Genomic DNA, 18,822 nt, shown 5'->3' on the forward strand with positions numbered 1-18,822 from the left:
CCCTGGGCAGGCTGTTGCAATGCCTGACAGCCCTTTCAGTTGGATTAATAACAAATTTAAAAGCAGTACTATAAGTAGCTTGAGAAATCAAACAGCATTACATCGTAAAGAAAATGACATCTCTGACAAGAAACTATAAGGGTGTAACAGTATTTACAGGGATTAAGTAATAGATAGGGTGTGGCTAGAAAGAAAAAGCTCTTTGTCATCCATAGAAGAAAAGGAGAGTACAAATATTTTATCATCAGGACCATAGCAGCGTTACACGTATGTTGAACGTAGAAGCGAAGCAAGGATGTGCAATGGGAGTGGATGTGTATGGAAATGACATGCAAGGTGGAAAAAATCCTTTACAAATATTATATACGCAATCTTGGATAATTAACAGCTGAATTTGATTAGTAAAGTGATTAAACTGAGGTTGATAGGTAAAGTGATCAAAGCTCTAATATGAACATTTCAGATTAAACAGTGTACTTATCCGAAACACAAGCTACCTATTGTACTTCATCTCATACCAGGGATTTGAGCATGAGATGGGCAGGATGAACTGCAGTTTCTAGAGCTGTCCTTTCCTGCTTTCGTGTGGCAATAACGTAGTCTTTGTTCATGCTATAAAATTCCATCAGAACTATCTATGGTTTTGGTGTTTCCAGACTGCATTAATGTATCTCTCCGTACTGTGTTTTTTGACTTAAGAATTCATTATCTGTGGCAGCTCAAGCCTTGGGGAGAAGGTGTGTTATGAGGTGGTGGGGTGATCTGTTAAGCTTAATGTTTTCAAACGTTGCATATGGAAGAACTCCTCCGTCTTTTAGTTGGTCTCTATTCTGTAGTTCTACTTAACAACTTCCAAGGCAGGAATGTGAGGCTCAAGTTCCACTAAGACACCAAATCTTATGTCTTTTGACTGTGTTACAAGTAGTTGGTATTTGCATAGATATTTTTTTTTACAAGAGATTTATGTTGAAGATTAATAATGAAAAAGAATGGTCACTTGACAGTGCTCTCCATTTCATTTTATTGATTTATTGTTCTGTGATTAGATAAAGATCGTTTAGATGTGGTGCTTGGAGATACGGTTTAGGGGTGTACTCCGTAGAATAGGATTGTTGGTTGGACTTGATGATCTCAGAGGTCTTTTCCAACCTGATTGATTCAATGATAAGCTGGGCAATAAGGTTAGGTTGCTTATTTTCTTGCCACTATACAACCCAAACTTTATTTTTTCAAGCATAATTCAGAAACATAAAATTCAGCAATTTTTGAGTAACTTATTCTATCAGAGCTTATTTTTTTGACATATTACATGCATAAACCATGGATTTTAAGTTCATTAGCATTTACTCTTTTATTAGGGACTGTGTAACATTCACGTGTTCTACCTTCATTCTCAGGTTTTGTTTGAACTCTGAACAGAGCACAGTATTTGTTTTGGGAAGGGTGAGAATTCTAATTGCTAATAGTCATATTCTCCTACAACATGTCGTTTGCATTAGGCTTTTCTGCTTAGGAAGTGTAGAAGAGATACGGCCACAAATTTTCCAACAAGATTTGTTACTTTTGAACAACTGTTTTTCTTTGAATTCCAGTTTTTCTTTTGGAACAATAGAATTTTTTTTAAAAAAGCTAAACCAAGAACAAAACCTTTTGATTGACTTAAAACATTTTTCTGCCTTCCATCTCCTGTTCTCCTCAAAAAATTATTTTTCAGGACATATTTAGGATTTTCTGGCTTTGCGCAGGCTTAGAGTGATTATTATTTTTGAATTTTCCAACTGTAGTTTACTACTTTGTCTGGTCTTGTAAAATGATTACCCAAGGAATTGGACAGTTTTTCGGTTGAATATTTGTTGCAACAGAATGTAGGAAAGCATGCTTCTTCATAGCATTAGAATGTTTCAGCAGAGCTAAAACTGCAAAATACGATTTGTTATATAGTTTGTAGTCAAGTAAACTCTGTGATTAAATAGTATTGCTTTAAAGGTTTTGTTTGAGTGTGACTCCTTTTGGATTGCTAGGATCTGTGTAAAGGAATGCGATTTTTATTAGTCTGTCCCTTTCCTTCCTACAAATATATCTCAGCCATTTTCTTGAGGTGGGTTTCTGGATAATCTCTAGGAACGTGTCTCGAGATAATTTTATGAAAGAGAATGTGAATAAGATTGAATATTTTAAATATCCGTGTTTAAAATTAGTAGGTTATGTGTGGGTTTAAAGCCTAAATTATTGCTGCCTGTTGTACTTTTTTTTCTTAGTGAAAGCATGAAGCCACCTAATAAATCCCGTTGATGTCAATAGCAGTTACAAGATGCTTAGCAGTTTAAATCACATAACTGATCGTTTTAATTTTACACATTATTTGCATTGGATTTAGAAAGAGGAAGAAAGAAGTGTCCTGTCCAATTTTTCCATTTATTTGTGAATCTTTGCTATGCAAATGTTACCATTCTCTTTCACAGAGTTTCAGAAGAAAACATTTCAACAATGCAGAGCTCCACCAAAAAAAAAAAGTCTGAATTGAATTGTACTCTGTCACAATAATTTATTCTGTATTAGAACTGTGTTTCCAAAGGCACAGTCCACTGTAACATGTTTGTCTTTCTCTGTTTATTAAGAAATTTCATGTCTAAAGCACATCAATACTGTCTTAGACAGGAAAAGCTAGCTAAAGGACTGAAAGGCATTAGTCAAGGTCACTTTGATATTTGACACAGTTTTACTCTGAAGGTATTTGTTTGGGATTGTAAATTCGATTCTTGTTCCCATTACGTGCACTTAGAAATCTGAATCTCTTCAAAGCTTTTTTATTTATTGTTAGCTGTAATAAAGAATATGTAAAAAATAAATTTTTACATAAATGTTTATTGCATTTTCTTGCATGGAATAATAAAAAGACTTGTAGCGTACTATGGTGTAAGCTTACTGGCATTTAGTGTTATCTTTAATATAATTTCTCTGTTATTTCAAGAATGCCTAAAATCCTGAATGAGTTGTACTATTTTTTTTTTAGGTTGATTAAGTCTAAGTAAATACTAAATCAGAATATACTTTGCATTTACAGGCACTTGCAGACCAGTTTGAAGATGCAAATGCGTCGGTATCTGAACGCATGAAGATTTTCTACTGTTGTCAGGTGCCTCCTCGTTGGGCCATACAGGTGTGAAGCCATCCTCTTTCAAGCTTTACTTAAAAGTCTGTGGTTCTTACTATTTTTGATACCGCACGACTCCAAAGCCGAGACAGTGTGGTATGATCTTGAGCTGGAACACTGCAGGAGCAAAGATGCAACCTAACAACACACCAGGTTTTTCTGGAAAGAAACCAAGTTCGACACTGTTTTGTTGTCAGATGTCTTGTTCTGTCATGCACAGAAGTAATTGCTTGTAGAGGTATTCTTCTTTACTTTCCTTTTTCCTCCAGTAAAAGATGGACCAAAGCTTGCAAGCTTCCAGCGTATCTCCTGTAAAAATAATCTTGCCATTGTCTTGCTATTTATCACTGTTTTACTTACGCTACTACTGCTTGCATCGTTCTCATCTTTTAACGATCACTCACTCCGGGTTCTTTTCAGGAAGTGGGTCATGGTCGAAGCAGCCAAATGAGGAGTCAAAAGAACTCCTTGAGCTGAGAAAGTTATTGGTTTTGAGACATGCTCCTTTTTACTGGTGCCGACAGGATTTTCTTTTCCAAAACTAGGCTGTTTATCTTGGCAATAAACTCTTTCTAGGACAGAAATCTGCCCACTACAGTCTCACCTGATGATGATGGTGTGTTTAACAAACTTAAGAAAGCCGTTTGCATCGCATACCTCCAAAGGTGTTCATGTTCTCTGCTTTTAATGGTGTTTAGTTCCTTTTTGATTCCTAACCTCGATGGATGCTGCTTTAACCAGTCATATCTTCTCCTAGCATGCTCAGATTATTCCGCACAACCTTTCACTAGGCCCTCGCAAAAAAACTGACAAATGTGGTTTTCATTTCCAGTTCTCAGAGTGGCACTTTTCAATCCAAGCCTATTTTCCAAGCCAAGGATAGAAATATCAAAGTACGGATTTATAACGGAAGATGGCTGCAGCCTTCTAGTCATAGTAATGACGGGGCATTGCCTATATAAATTTTACAGAATTTGACTCTGAGTAAATTTAATAAAACATAAATGAGATTTAGTTCTAGACACTGGCAAATGCAGGGTTTTTTCCTACATTTCCTATTTGATTAATATCAAGCTAACAAATTATGTATCTGTCACACATAGTAGTAAATAAGTTATCCTTTCTTCAGAGATGAAAACCTAGACATGATTTTAGTCTCCGCTCAAAAAAAATAAACAAAAGACCAAAGACAACTTTTCAAAGTCATGGAAACATACCTTATTTGTTTTTAAATGGAAAAGTTTGCTCATTTATTTTCACAAGTACACTGAAATAATAGTTGAATTTGAAATAATGAAGAGGCTGACTTATCTGTGAGGAAAATTCAGCTAGGGAGTTGACCCTGAACTCGAATCCAACATTGATTGACTAACAACGAACACCCTTTGGCAGTGGCTGTTTGGGACAGTGATTTCTCACAAGTACCCAACAAAGTTGTATCAGAGCCTTTCTCTCCATCTGTGTTTTTTCCCAGGTATGGATTACTTGCTAGCAGAGGCTTTAATGCCCTCCTTCAGCCTCTCTTTCCCGCTCTCAGCATTCCCAAAATCCTGCTGCAGCTGCTCTCCAGCCGTGTGGGCCACGCGCCTTGATTAAGGGGGGAAGTTCAGCTCTGTCAGTTCATCCTTGCCATGTCTGTTTCCATTTTTGCATTATATCATAAACTACTTCAAAGTAATTAAGCTACTGATATGAACAAAAGTTAAATCAAAACAATGTGTTCTATTGATGGTTTTTTTGAGGTATATACGTTGTTTGAGGCTCCAGCTTGAAGTTTCAAGAGAATAATTCCATATTCTCTGTCTGCTTCTTGCTGATGTCAGAAACGCCGCTAATATCTTTTAAAAATGTAAATAGTATTTACTTATCTATTTTCAGTTACCTGGAATTTCTTATCTTTCCAGCGGCAGCTTGCAAGCCTGCTCTTTGAGCTGGGATGCACCAGCTCTGCCTTACAGGTATTTGAGGAGCTGGAAATGTGGGAAGATGCAGTAATCTGCTATGAAAGAGCAGGACAGCATGGAAAGGTAAGAAAAATATTGTTTTACAGCTGAGATCCTGTCTTGAAACAGGATCCGAAGTATGAAGGACTGTCTGGCTTGAGCTGTCAGGTCACAAATGACGCTCACTTCTACAGGGGTATCATGAAGAAAGGCTGGTTAGGAAAAATGGACACGTGATGTCTGTCATAACCTGCTAAAAACCAAAAACATTTGGGGTGATGACCACCTGAAATAGAACTTGGTAAATAAGAACTTGAGAAGCAAGAACATTTTTGATAGTGATTCTTGAAAAGGTTCAAGGAAAATTTAGTTACCGATCTGGATGCACAGCACGCTATAACGTGGGCGTCTCAAGAAGGCCGTAGCAGTTGTTCGTAATGGGTCTTGGAGCTTTGTCTGGAGGGGATAGTAGTTTTCTTTCCCACTTGATTTCAAACTAATCACTGTATTGTTTTAAAACCACTTTCCATAGAACAGCGACGGTGCTTGATGTAGTTAATTACCTAATGTTAACATATTCAAATTACAGATTCAAACATTTGAGACAGGCAGTGGTGTAAGATTAAAAGGCTTTATTTTGTTAAGAATAATGTTGATCTTTTCCTGAACTTCTAAATCATTTCTTTAACACTGCTGCAGCTACATGCGATCGGCTCCAGACAAAGGCGATTTAAAGCCATCACCTAACTCGGCGTATCGATGACAGAGTTGTTTAGAAATGCTGGTGGCAGCTGTAGCAGCCCTCCTGTTGCTGATTGTTGCTGTGACTGTTAGAGCAATGGTAGGAAGATTTCAGAAAACGGTGCCTGGAAGCAGTGCATCCCTGTGTGTAACTTCAGCTATGTTCTGATTGTGTGTGATGCCCTCTCTCACACAGAAAGACTGTAACATAAGCACAAAGGCTATGCTTAATTTAGTTTAAGCTTACAGAATAGAGCACTATAATTTCAGTTAATAGAAAAAATGCAGAATTTCTCATACTTACTTTTTTTTTTTCTAACTATCGTGCATCAATGCCTAGATTTTGGTCATTATAAACTGGCAGGTATGTCTTGCTGGCAAATTCTGTGTCGCGTTATGCATGCCTTGGGGACAGTATGCTAATATCCCAATCTTTTCAGTGCAGTGGAGAAATAGAGGTCAGTATTTTCCATTTCCTGGAAATGCATTCTGTCCTAGTTGCATTCACAAGCTGCCCTTAGGGAGTTATGAAAACGGTACTCGGAGAATACAACAGGATATCTGACACAGGAAACTGCTTAGAAATGCTTTCAGAACAGGGGTTGGGCTGTGCTTTGAAAAACAGAAAATGCTGTGTAGTTTTCTACTGCATTGCTTGGAAAAAATCTAGCTTTGGACCAAAAAAGCCCGAAAAATAGAAACATTTAGCAGCACACCAAGGGGAGTGACTATTTGTGCTTCTTATCAGAAAGCTTTCAGAGCTTGTGTTTATCAGAGTGTTTTTATGTGTTTAAACATGGTAGTTGTTCTTTTAGAAAAGCACAAGAATCTACTACATCAATCTGTTGTTCAGTGGATGTTTATGTCATTAAAGAACTTTGCGGATAAGTGCCCAAAAGAACAAACTCTATTAAATAAGCTTCTGCATGTTTTTCACTCACAAATGCTTTTATATAGAAAACCTGAAATTATATACTGAAAAATCAATAGAATGGCCAGATGTCAGCAATATCAATGCATTTGATGAGTACTGGCACATCAAAGTAATATGTTCCTTCCTCCTACTTCTGAATTGTGCACGGACAAAGAAACAGAGCGTGTAGGTAAGGCTGTGCAAAGCTCCACGTTAGGTGCTTGGGAGATACCTAATTCCCTTGGTTACAACAGGGCCGTCTTGCACTACAGATTTTGCAGAGGAAGATGTCACTAACATGTAGCAAACTTGTGTGTCTCTTACTGTCACTAGATAATGGCTCTATACTCACCTGTTTCACAATCTGAACAAAATCAGTAGAAACCGACATCGCCGTGTGAGTCAGCTGAAGAGTAACAGAGCGCCAAGCGATGAGCGAAACGGGGCACAGGACAAAGAAAAAGCATTACAAAACCTGCATGCACAGCGTGGTGATGGTTGCTGTGGCTTTCTCAGCACTCTTTGTATTCCTTTAACAGGCTGGTTGTGAAAGGAGACACTGATCTCCATGTGTGTCATGAGAACCCCTGTTCAAAAGTGTCCCTCTGCCTCCTTTTAGCTGGGAGGGAGACCCAGAGACCTCGAGAGTGTTATTTACGTTGGACAACTTTATTTGGTTAAGGTGTGAGAGGTCTCTTCAGCCTCCCTGGAAATGGTACTGTTTCTGTGTTAAAAGAAAAGCAAGGGCAAGCCAGAGATAGGAAGTTTCAGTTCTTCCAGGTGAAGTGAGGCCCTTCTGCCGTGCAGGAGCTGCAGAGCATGGTACCTGCTGACCTTTGATAAATCCCTGAGATCTGCCTTTTAGACTCTAGGCCTGGTATTCCGTCTTACAACACTGTTGTCAGCCCTGTCCCTGTTCCATCATCTCCTCGGAGCAAGCAGTGTGGTACGCAGTCTGGTTTTAGAGCAACATACCCAGCAATCCATGTTCTAGAGTTATTTTTCTTGTCATGACATGACACAGATATGTCAAAACATTTGAGCGAGGAAACACAATTATGGTAAGATCTCAGAAGCTCACCTTTAAATTCAGGTAATGCTTCCCAGATGCAAAGTCAAGTAGTGTTATACTGACCAGTGCATGGCCTCATTCAAGAGCTTGATGGATTTCCACTCCATAACAGATGCAGAAGGCAGGTAAGCACTCCTCTGTGTAGCTACAAAATTGAGAATGAGGAGTAGATGGCTTGCACAAGGTCGTGCATGGAGTTACAGGGAAGCTGAAATGAGAACTGAGGAGCTTTCCTTTTCTCTCACTACCTCTTTGCATGCTTCTCTGCTCTGTTTCTTCATGCTACTTCTCTGGTAGCCTCTCAAATAATGGTGGAGCGGAAAAGATGAAAGCACTTTAGTAAATGTCAAATAATAGAACTGGTAGATCAGTGAAGAGTGAGGCTAATAGAGTCTTTTAGGAAACAAATAAAATGAAAGCATGGGGACACATGGATGGGAAGGCAAGTGGGAGTTTAGGGTTGGGAAGCCAAATGCAGGATGAGTCTTGAACTCTGTTTCCAGGAGTCTCTGTAGTGCGTAATAAAAAAGCACCACCTCTTATTTGAAACAAAACCCTCTTTAGTGACGGGTGATTTTTGTGAAGCGTTGCCTGTCTAATTCCCGTACCAACTGTGGTGGTCCAGAAAGCGAGATTACAGCCTAAGTCTTTCTCATGTTTAAAGCAACTGACTTTTGAACTGAGTGGTGAATTCCAGCCGTTCTGTGAAAAGCAGTGTTATAATATTTACATCTGTTTCAGTCAGCAAGGGTTATACAGCTTCATTTTTTTTCTTTTCAGGTAACTTTTAATTGATAATTTTCTTGTCAGACCTTATTTAATGTAGATATAATTTTTAGCTATAAAAATTAATATCTGATTAATGGGTAAGAATAAACCACTCTAGTGGTTTTATTTCTTTTATGTACATTGTGTGAACTGTGTGGAAAATGTTTCTTGGCAATATTTTTTGTCAAGACAAGATTCGATTCTGCAGAAGCAGGGTTCTTCTCAAAGATTAAATGTGCATTTTGAAAGTAGTTTGCTACAAAGTTAGGAGAAAGGAATATTTTTCTTCACAAAAACCTAGGCAAAATGAGAAGTCCAGTTTTAAACTATTAACTGCGTTTGTAGAAGACAAATGACGAATGTTTTGAGAATACAGGTTTTTTTAGTTTGTAGTTATGATCCTTTGTATTAGCCTTTAAAGATTTAAGCAATAAAAAGGTTTGTAACATGCCAGAGAGGTGATCAGATTAGCTAATCAGATGAAGAAAAAGTCAGACTTCTGCTTATTTAATTCTCTGTTTTATCTGTGCGCTGAAATATTTATGTTGGCAATGGATTCTTGTAAGCATAGACCAGAACATGATGTTTTTATGCTCTCAAATGTGAAATGCAATTAGTGAATGGTTGGCTTTCTGGTCTAGTGTGTGATTCGTACTAGGCACTGCCCCAGAACCGCGGGCTGAGCTTGGGAGCGTCCTGCAGAGGAAGAGGTAAAGCAGCAGCATGCAACGGACTTTCCCCTCCACAGCTGCTGTTACACAGCAATGTTTCGGACTCTCTTCTTTATTTGAAGGGGAAAAAACCAGTTACCTTTTTGTGCCTAATGTGATTGCTACAGTAATAAAGCAACCAGTTCTCTCTGCTCTAGAAAAAAATCATCTTAAAGATCTGTTATTAATCTGTGTTCCTTGAATCTTGTCATAGCAGCTAGTGGAGGGAAGGAGGGGGAAGTGAACTACTGCCCTTTAACCAAACCCTTCGCAAGCACCGTCTTAGGCCAGGTTTTCTAGTGCTTTGACTAGGATCTTTCTAAATGTTAAGTAATATTTTCTTTTGGCTTTCTTTGGAGAACTGTTCCATAGGCACTTAAAACCACTTGCTATTAAGTTGTTTTCCTAATATTCAGCCACTAACGTCCTTCTTAATGGGATTCCCTTTTTGCTAGTTTAAGAACCCTTTAGTAATCTAAACAATACAGCCCTTCTTCACAGCTGTGCCCTTCAAATGTTTGTGACTTTACCGTTGCTTTATTTGACAAAAATGACAGTAAGAACAAAGTTTTTAAATTACTATGCATTAAATAATTCAGAATAAATTAAAACAAAGTCATGTTTCTGAAGATGATTTTCAGAAAGGATCAATGAATTTTACTGATTGGAGGAAGAGGAGTAGGGGACTTTGATTCTCGAGAGATCATCTGAAGGGCAGACAGTTCTTATAAAAACATGAAAAGCAGTAATAATTTAAATGCAGAGATTAACTTTCCTTTTTGATAAACTAGCTCTAGTAGAAGAATAACTAGTGTTACAATGTCAAACTAATTCTGTGGTAGGCTGCGTTGGATCGTTCTTGGTTTGGATGGTTCAAACAGATCTTTTCTAATAGAAAAATTACACTGAGCTGAATTGTGTATGTTACATTTTTGCAGCAGGGGACTGAGGTAAGAGTTTGGTCTGAACAACAGATCATCTGTCCAGTGTATTTATCTTTTCAAAAAGTCACAGAAAGCAGACTTTCTCTTGTTTGAAAGAGAAACAGTGATTTTATTGTTAGAGCGAGATAGTGACCCTGAGATAAAGAGCTTTTGGAAGTTGGTTACAGCCCGTAATAGATGTCTGGGAGACCCAGCTTGTGTCTTCTTTTCCATAATGCTGTATATGTACAGAAATATATTTTACCTCAGACATTTAGGTAAATCTGTAACTTGTGCATCTTATGTGAAAAAGTAGCATTTCCAAAACCAACAGTATGAAACTGGATGTGTTTTGAGACATCATAGACTGGAAATAACGATTTGCAGAAAAAAGCAACTAGAGTAAAAGGATGACAGTTGTTGCAGGAGTGCTTATTAGGATATATAGAAAACACAGATGATAAGCTATTAGGATTGCACGTACCTTAATGACGCTGATACTGCGTTGCTATGAAGTAGGCGTAGAGTTGATGTCCGGGACTGATAGTCGATCTGGGGACAGCACACACCCCTAAGATACAAAATGAGGAGCAGGCTGCGTCTTGTTTTAGGGGGTACGTTTCCCTTGGTGCGTTACACCAAAAGCCACCACGTTCTGCTAATGTCGAAGTTGTTTTTTTCAAAAACCATTTGGAACCAGATTCTCTCTAGACATCACCTTTGACGCTGCGTTGAATCTGTTCCCTTACTATCCCCGCTGCTTGGTCTTCAGGTGATGGTTGCGAGGTGCTAAAGCAGTGTTTGTTCAGGGAGGGGATTAACTGACAGTAGATGGTACCGTTATGTATTGATTTCTCTTTGTTCTTCAACAGGCGGAAGAAATACTCAGGCGGGAGTTGGAGAAGAAGGAAACCCCAGGATTATACTGTTTGCTTGGTGATGTTCTTAAAGACCACCAGTGTTACGACAAGGCCTGGGAGCTCTCCCGGCACCGCAGCGCCCGCGCCCAGCGCTCCAAAGGCCTCCTCCATCTCCGCCACCGGGAGTTCAGGGAGTGTGTGGAGTGCTTTGAACGTTCGGTGCAGATCAACCCTATGCAGGTTGGGAAGTGATACGCGTTGGGCTTTGGTGTAGTTGCCATGTTCAATTTTGAATGATGACACACTTTTTTAAAAGGCAATTCCATGCACAATTGTCAAAGTGACAACTTACTACTATTCTTAGCAGATTTTTCACCACGAACTTAGCAGCCTGGCTACAAATGGTAGCATAATGAGATGAAGACATCCTTTTGCATTTAGGTCCTTGCATGCAGCTAACTCTTTGCCTGTAAGGCAGCTCTTCTGTTTCAAAGAGATCGAGCCATTGGAAATGAATAATGATCATCAAATAAATCATGAACAAGTGTCAAGCAAAGTAGTTAAAAGAAGAATGCTGCACAGATTATCTTTTTGCCTTGTCTGTTGTCTTTGAGTTGCAAACTCTGATCTCTGTATTTCACAGAAGTCTTTTTCAAGTGTTCTGGTCTGTCCTGCTCTGGAGTCAGAGCAGCATTGTGTTACATTTGTGATGACAGGAGCTTTTATTACAGTAATGCATCAAAACTGAAACCACAGTCAAGAGAGTTCCCTTGATGGAGCTGGTTATTCTGACAGTTCCTTTGCAAGCTGTTCTGCGGACAGTTTCAGTAATCTTGGTGCAGTTTCGCAGCCCCTATATCCCACCCCGATAAGGTCCACCCTGTGAAAGGTCTTGAGAATTTAAAACAGCTTCGTGGGTCTGTATGTCAGTTGTGCTCTCCATAGCCTTTTTAGGGTCCGTTTGAAAGCAGGATATTCCTCCTCCTTGTCCTCCAAAGAACACTGCTGGAGCTGCTGTTTTGAGTTGTACATAACTGGCTGGACTTCTGCTTTACAAAAATTTTAAAGGCCTCCAGCCTTTCAAATCATTTATCCTGGAGCTTTTTTTGTATTTCAATGATGTATTTTATTCCAGTGAATCAGAGTCCAGTTCTTATTCAAGTAAACTCCATATAACTTATAAGCACCTTTAGAATGGAAAGTAAAATGAGCAAAAATGCTTCCCCTGTCTTTCAGCTCTCCTGCTGACTCAGGAAATGCCAGCAAAATGTATATTACTCAGATAGGAATCAAGAGGACTCCCAGATAATAAAGGGCTGCAGAAGATGGCCTACGGGGCTCAGAACTGAGAAATATTCTGCTGAGATGCTTTATTTTATTGTGTGTCCTATCCAAAGGAAGTTTAAAGTGAAGGCAATCCAAGAAAAATAGGTCAGTCCATATAGGAAAGCGAACATTTCCTCCTCTTGTTGCTCAGGAAGCTCTATTTAAGGTTCAGGTGAAGTGTTTCAAACAAATAGATTGAGCAAATGGATAGCGTGGATTGACATATCACTGTCTTCTGAAGCCTGTCTATATTCTGTCACTACAGAAAGGAATTGTTTCCTATTCCAGGATTTCTTGTGGATGAAGACCAGAGAGGAAGATGATTCTAGATTCAAGGACTTTAATACAAGGAAAATATTCGTTAATGAATTGTTCTCAGAATTGTGAATAATTTATCAGGTAAACAAGGACTCCCTGTTACAAAGAAACTTTTTTTTTCTTGTGGCTATCAGAAACATTTTTGGAGGAAGGGATTTTTAGACTGCAGCAAGTGATTCCCCCCCCCCCCCCCCCCCAAAATACCTAATGGCTAAAACCATTCTCTGTCAGCCCTGCTTTAATCTTGTGTAACTCTTTGGCTAACTGGTTGAATTTGATTGAGGACTCTGAGATAGGTCTTTGCAGTATGAGCCAACCACCATATTAGGCTTTGGAGAATCCACAAAGGAATGAAATTCTTACAGTTCAGATATATCTGAACCTCGTCTTCATTAGGACTGCTGCTCACAGAGTCACTTGTTCTAGTCCACATCCAGGGTGACAGGTGCAAGGCTGGACTGGGACAACTCCAGAGATCAAAGAGCTCACGCAGTCAGTTCTCCAGCAGCGAAAGTCTGTGTAACAAACTTACAGCTTGTTAAATTACATATCTGTTAGTTCTTGTGCTGAGCAGTGTGGGGTTCTCTATATCCAGTCACTTCACAGCTGAATTTTCCAGTAGCACGTTTTTTGGGCCCACGCTGTTCTCCACCATGTCCCAGTCTGCAAGAAAAGAATAATACTCTTTAGTGCTAGACTGGCTCATAACTTCTCAGGCTGATTTTCTTGGGTGTGAAGCAAGACCAGTGATCTCTCTCCAGTTTGGGAAAACAGTCCCACTTTAGAAGTCAGCTTGCCATAAACTACGTCTGGGATTTAAAGTTTTGGACAATGCAATGAGAGACTTACTCCGAACAATTCCCTTTCTTGTTCATCTTGTAATAGTAAAAGTAACTTAGAGTTGAGCTAGAGTCTGTCATTGGAAGTTATGGTAGAGGTCTCTATACCTGCTTAAAACTATAGTACATTCTGTCAGTGTGTTGTGTTCAAAACAAACTCAATTATGAGGGAGATAAGTGATGCCAAACAATGAGTAATTACAAAGGTACTCAGCTAGGATTTTGCTCAACTAGGGCTCTTAAATTTTTACTGTAATTACTAACTGCAAAGACTAATTTTGCTCTACAGAGTATAGATAGTTTAGAAACTAACACTTCTGTACTCCTAAGAGTATCGTACTGAAGAGTTTACTGGACTGTGGATAAAAATCTATATGTATTTGCCACATGCAAATAGTAGAAATTGCTTTAAAAATGCAAAAAAGCTTCATATATATGATTTTTTTGTTGTTTTAGGCATTCAGCTATACAGTAATTAGGTTATTTTGGAATGATATTCCCACTAATATGAAAGAATTGTTTAGACTTTCTTAAAGCATTTCATAATCATTCAGGCTTATTAAAGACTTGCCTGGAAATTCCTGATGGCAAGTTTTAACAAAGAGTCCAAGCCTAATTATCTACCTTTGCTGGTCACTCTCTTCAGTTTTGAAAAGGATAAAAATTTACAGCTCATTTTCATGTGTTTTTCCAGTCAGTAGTGAGATTTGAACCTCTAGCCAAAGCATATTTTTTTTACTTGCAAAAAAGAATTTTAACCTAGTTCCACAAGCCTTGACAAAAGTACTTCTTGAACTTTGGATGAAGCTCTCCTTACACTGCATTTCAGTCAGTCACTTTCCTCAGAGCAGTTGTTACATCAGCCAGTGGGATCAGCAATAACAAGGGATTTTTTACCATTCTTTCCACAAAAAATAGCTTAAGTCCATTCTTAATCTGTATCCTAAACGTATTATTAAAGAGTCACTTTAATAATATGTGGTGGAAGAAATTCACACTCCCTTTCCAGATATCTAAGGGATGATAAAACACCATTTCATTGCTGTAGCAGATCAAAGGCAACAAACCTTGTGGTTTTGGTTGGTTGGTTTTGGTTTGTGGTTTTTTGGTTTTGGTTTTTTTTTTTTTTATACAGCTACCATGTTTTTTCATTTAACCTGTTGGACTTGTTCTTTTCAAGCTTTTTCATTTGTCTAGCACACTGGCTTTTAAAGTGTGTCCTCTTTGTTTTAGCTGTTAGGAGTGTCTCGGCCTTTTAGAGCCCTTTTGAATGGCACTATGCAGTTGCTGCAACCTTTGAAATGTCTTATCTTTAAGCGTTTCGTGTCTTCTGCAGACCTTTACTCTTTTAGCTGCCCCTTTTAGTTTTTAACATAGCTGATTATTTGCCATTCTTTGCAATCACTGTATGATTTTTGCTAGGTACCTGCTCATATAGCTGTTCTCCACAGAAGTAAAGAATCGTTTTACTTTCTGTTTGTGCTGTAACTTTTCTTTGAGGAAGGAGGTGACAAGCTCAGGTATTAGTAAGCCAGTTCCTCAGAGATGTAGCTGCTCACCATCAGCCTCCAAAAATTAAAATGGTGGAAGTTTTAGTCAAACCAGATTCTGGAAGCACAAGCCCAGAAGTGAGACTGTGCTGCTGTTACTTAAGAATTCTAAAAAATTCTTTAAATAACAGCGATGGCTTTTCTCTCGCCCTTTACAGAAGCGCTGTTTAACTTGTGTCCCGAGCTATAGAGTTGGAGCTATCCCTCAATTTCATACTTCATCGGTCCTGTCTCTGCCCCTGCTTTTCATGTCCAGAAAGTTGTTGATCTAGAAAGAAGAGAAAGGGGCGTTAATGAGGTAGAAGCCACGTGGGAGTGCTGGACTTCTGGAAGCTTGATGGATAAAAGAGGCTTAAAAAATGAGATTGACTAAATGTTTATTTCCCATTAATTTTGCTCTCTGAGGTTTGGGAAACATTGTTTTCTTCTTGTGTGCAGTTTCTTCTTTGAATGATGCGTTTAAGGATCACGAAAGGTGGCAGACTGACCATGCTGAGAAGTAGGTTGTCATGTCTGCCCAGGCCAGACGCAGTTGGCAGCTCTGTCTTCACCTGTTCAGGTGTATGCGCTGGGCATGGACCGTCCATGTACACCCTCAAATGCAAAAGGATGTCTTTATTGCCAAGCTCGTTCAGTTCTTGTCTTGGTATCGTTAAGACTGCCCACCAGGGTGCCGGGTCTGACAGGAATTAATGGCATATATTTGTATTCTGGGATCTGAGTTTTGAAGCAAATGAACGACGAACTCCTTAGGAGCAGAGATCTTGTTACCGATTTCAGTTGGGTCTCGGAGACAGAAAAATGAGTCTGATATGGAGAGAACTGCAAAAATATCTGCTACGGAGTTTGCAATTTATCTGTAGAGTTAGAAGCTCCTTGCGTATGAACAGCAGCTTTATCCTCCACCCTGTAAAATCCCTGATTTGCAAATGTTTCTTAAGAGAACAGTTTTGTGTTTAAATAGCCATTATAGCCTGAGTTATCAGAATTGCTTCTTTCAGAACTACTACCCAAAACACAGGAGGATATAAACATTAATCAGACAACTTGCAAAGTAGTATGTTGTTGTGCAATTTAAATTAGAGTTAATGTAACCTGTTTTTCCATCTTCCCCTTTCCAACCTTTTTCCCTCTCAAAAAATTTTCCAAGAAAAAAAATGTGCGAACCTCTAAATAGCTATTGCCTTCTTCTTTAAGTGAAGCTGCACTGTTAAAGAGCACTTCACGTATGGTTACGTGGTCTGTATATAGTCAACACCTTTGTTTATCCGTACTTATTAAAACTTTGAGCCCGTAGTTGTCCTATATTCTGCATGCAGGATATTCATTATTCCATGCAGTAATATTACCGTAGCTGAAAAACAGGTAAAATCAACAAGAGTAGTGTGCGTTTGAGCATCCAGGCAAAATTACTGCTTTTGTGCAGAAATATGTACGTATCTATGTAATCATCCGTTTTTTCTTTCCAGCTAGGTGTATGGTTTTCCTTGGGCTGCGCGTACATCGCTTTAGAAGGCTACGAAGGTGCTGCCAAAGCGTTTCAGCGCTGTGTGACATTGGAACCAGATGTAGGTACTTTTCAGCAAGCAAGTCAGATGGCTTATCTAAAAGCAACAAGCAAAGAAATAATGAAAAACTTGTTTAAACCTTAGCCCTTTGAATAAATTAAACTTCTGCATGAAGGATATATTTTTGTCATGAGGCATCATAAAAATACTTGCCCAATACTCAACTTTATCCAAGTATGTGTGTGTGAATGTTAAAACTATGTTTGAGCAGAAATTCCTTTATGCTTGCATACATTGCTAAAATAGAGAAAAGGGAAGGAGTAGACTGTGAGGAGTGCTAAAAAGAGAGATAAAACAAAAAAATAAATAGAAATACATAGTCCTTTAGGTAATTAAGTTCTCCTGAAAAAAAGTGAACTAAGTGGTTGTATGACAGGTGAATTTATAACTACGGAGAACGGATCTTGTTCGCCAGTTTGTCGGGACGCACAGGGCGGGCACGTGTCCGATGCTGCCGTTTGGGCGCGAGGGCGCGCTGAGATGGCAGAGGCGGCAGCTGGGTTGCCCCTGGGAATGCGTTGGCCATGCTTTTGTCAAACGGCCCGACTTACAGCGTGTTGCTTGCGTACAGTTAATGCCACCTACTTGATAGAAACCATTATTCTTTCTTTTTCTCTGGGGAAAAAGAATGAGAGAGCAATGAAAGGTGAGAGTATCCTTTTTTCTTTGTTAATAAAATGAGATTACTTACTTGGGGGGAAAAAAGTACAGACAGACAACCCTGTATTTAACTGGAATTTATACATTGATATTTTTTTATTTCAGTAGCGTAGATTTACTTCCAAGTAGATACTAAAATTGTGTTGACTTATCTGTCTCACGCCTGTACTTGATCATACTCATATGAACAAATCAACTGACTTCTCAGTGGATTAAAAGCTGTTTCTTTTGTGAGTAAAGAGTGCTGAGCAGGCTGTTAGTTATGGAGGTGAAACCTATCTTTACCCAATGATCAGCAGCAATGTAGTGACTGTTTTCATGAATTAAGCTTCAAAAAGGTTTCCCAATATGATTTAAATGCTCCTTAAGGCTGAGGATAGCCTTCAGTACCAGAGTACATTTCATTGCATACCTGGGTCCTGTTCTTCAGATTTAAACTAGTTGTCACTTTGCTGAATGCAGTGGCGCGGGTTCGGATCTGCAGCAGTGTCGGGCGATGGGCAGGAGTACGTGGTGCCGCTGCTTTTGCCAGAGGGAAGGTTGTCTGAGCACTCCATGACCCTCTTCAGCTAAAACAGTTCACAGAATCACAGAATGGTTTGGGTTGGAAAGGACCTTAAAGACCATCTAGTCCCAACCCCCTTGCAAAGAGCAAGGACACCTCCCAGTATAGACCAGGCTGCTCCCAGCCCCGTCCAGCCTGGCCTTGAGCACTGCCAGGGAGGGGCAGCCACAGCTTCTCCGGGCAGCCTGTTAACTGTTGGAACTAACCCTGTTAGTTTTGCCTGAGAGGCATTAGGGGATATTCAGATTATTTTTGTCCACTAACAGAGCGGGGCAGGTAAGTAGCTTCCAGCTGGTGAGGAGTGCTGGGCTGCTGGGAGCACTGGCCTCTCCAGCCATCCCAGCTAGATCCAGAAGAGGCTGCCTGTTGGTTTAAACTGAAGGCAAGGGCTGACTTAGTGTGTTCGAGCTAGGAGGCATTTCATTGATATTTACATACCAGATTGTTGCTGTAGTCAGTAATATTTTTTTCAGTATTTCTGTTTTAATGTAGTAATTTCCATTTCAATGTAATATTTTGACTGCCTTGTTGAAAATACATGTTAATATGTGTAATTAGCAAAATCAATGATATCTCACAGTAGTTTCATTTACATATTTTTATCAAGTAAGCATAATACAAGTGAATAATTTTTTTTTACTTCTCTGTTTGTCATTATAGAATGCGGAAGCCTGGAACAATTTATCAACTGCTTATATCAGATTAAAACAGAAGTAAGTACTTCAAAAGACTTAGAAGATACTGCTTCTAAAATAAATAACTGGGATTTCCTTTTTTTGACGTTGAGTTTTTTTATTCTTGTGATGTGGTTACCTCATATTTTGTAATTCTTGTCTCTCCAGTTCTCTTTCCCAGCTTGCATCATTGATAACATACTTCATTTTTCAGGAAATAGTTTCATAAGCTTTATAA

General features: G+C 39.0%; 1 protein-coding gene across 2 annotated transcripts in view; it reads left to right on the forward strand.

The window, feature by feature from the left end:
- The window catches only part of TTC27 (tetratricopeptide repeat domain 27), a 115,426-nt gene that overhangs the window by 78,833 nt on the left and 17,771 nt on the right, over positions 1-18,822 (forward strand). For both annotated transcript variants that reach the window (XM_086460518.1, XM_086460517.1), the window contains exons 11-15: positions 3,065-3,160; positions 5,059-5,181; positions 11,097-11,324; positions 16,587-16,685; positions 18,571-18,623. In XM_086460518.1, coding sequence (XP_086316644.1) covers positions 3,065-3,160; positions 5,059-5,181; positions 11,097-11,324; positions 16,587-16,685; positions 18,571-18,623 — 599 coding nt within the window. The remainder of the gene's footprint in view (positions 1-3,064; positions 3,161-5,058; positions 5,182-11,096; positions 11,325-16,586; positions 16,686-18,570; positions 18,624-18,822) is intronic.

The sequence above is a fragment of the Leptosomus discolor genome, chromosome 2, assembly GCF_034619465.1.
Source record: "Leptosomus discolor isolate bLepDis1 chromosome 2, bLepDis1.hap2, whole genome shotgun sequence".
In the NCBI taxonomy this organism is placed as follows: domain Eukaryota; kingdom Metazoa; phylum Chordata; class Aves; order Leptosomiformes; family Leptosomidae; genus Leptosomus; species Leptosomus discolor.